Here is a 563-nt window from a genome sequence, read left to right on the forward strand (position 1 = left end):
CTTTTCATTGTATACTAACTGTGACTGTTTTCTTTCAGTGCGTGATAAACTTAGGGAAATAGTTGGAGTCTCTACAAACTGGCGGTAAGGTGCTTTTCCCTAGTATACCAAGAAATCACATGCAAGTTTCCTAACACTTGTAAACCTTGTATAAAATATATTGTATTCTAATAGAGATCATGTGCAAGCCATGGAGGAAAGGAAAGCTTTACAGTCTTTACTGGCCAAAAGACAAGAGGACCTACCGCCACGTAAAATGAAGGACAGTTACATTGAGGTCATGCTGCCGCTTGGTAGCCAGCCAGAACTACGGGAAAAATACCTGAATGTTTATAACAATGTCCGGTAAGAATACCCTCTACAGTCTATTGGTGTACCTTTAGTAATTTTTTTTCAATATTACAGAAATATTTCTTTAAATCATACTGGTTCACTGGGGGTGTGTTATAGGTTACACCTTATCCTCCAAGTTTATAGATAAATTCTCATTTGCAAAAGTATGCTGAGGATTTTTATGGTGCATAATTGTAACACTCACAATTAAAAATGTTAAAAACACTTAA

General features: G+C 36.1%; 1 protein-coding gene across 1 annotated transcript in view; it reads left to right on the plus strand.

Annotated features, from left to right (window-relative positions):
• ACOT9 (acyl-CoA thioesterase 9) overlaps positions 1-563 on the plus strand; it is a gene marked incomplete in the record, with an annotated part of 24,787 nt that overhangs the window by 9,775 nt on the left and 14,449 nt on the right. The window contains 2 exon segments of the mRNA XM_072428442.1: positions 39-84; positions 175-345. Coding sequence (XP_072284543.1) covers positions 39-84; positions 175-345 — 217 coding nt within the window.

The sequence above is a fragment of the Pyxicephalus adspersus genome, chromosome 1, assembly GCF_032062135.1.
Source record: "Pyxicephalus adspersus chromosome 1, UCB_Pads_2.0, whole genome shotgun sequence".
NCBI classification, from domain to species: Eukaryota; Metazoa; Chordata; class Amphibia; order Anura; family Pyxicephalidae; genus Pyxicephalus; species Pyxicephalus adspersus.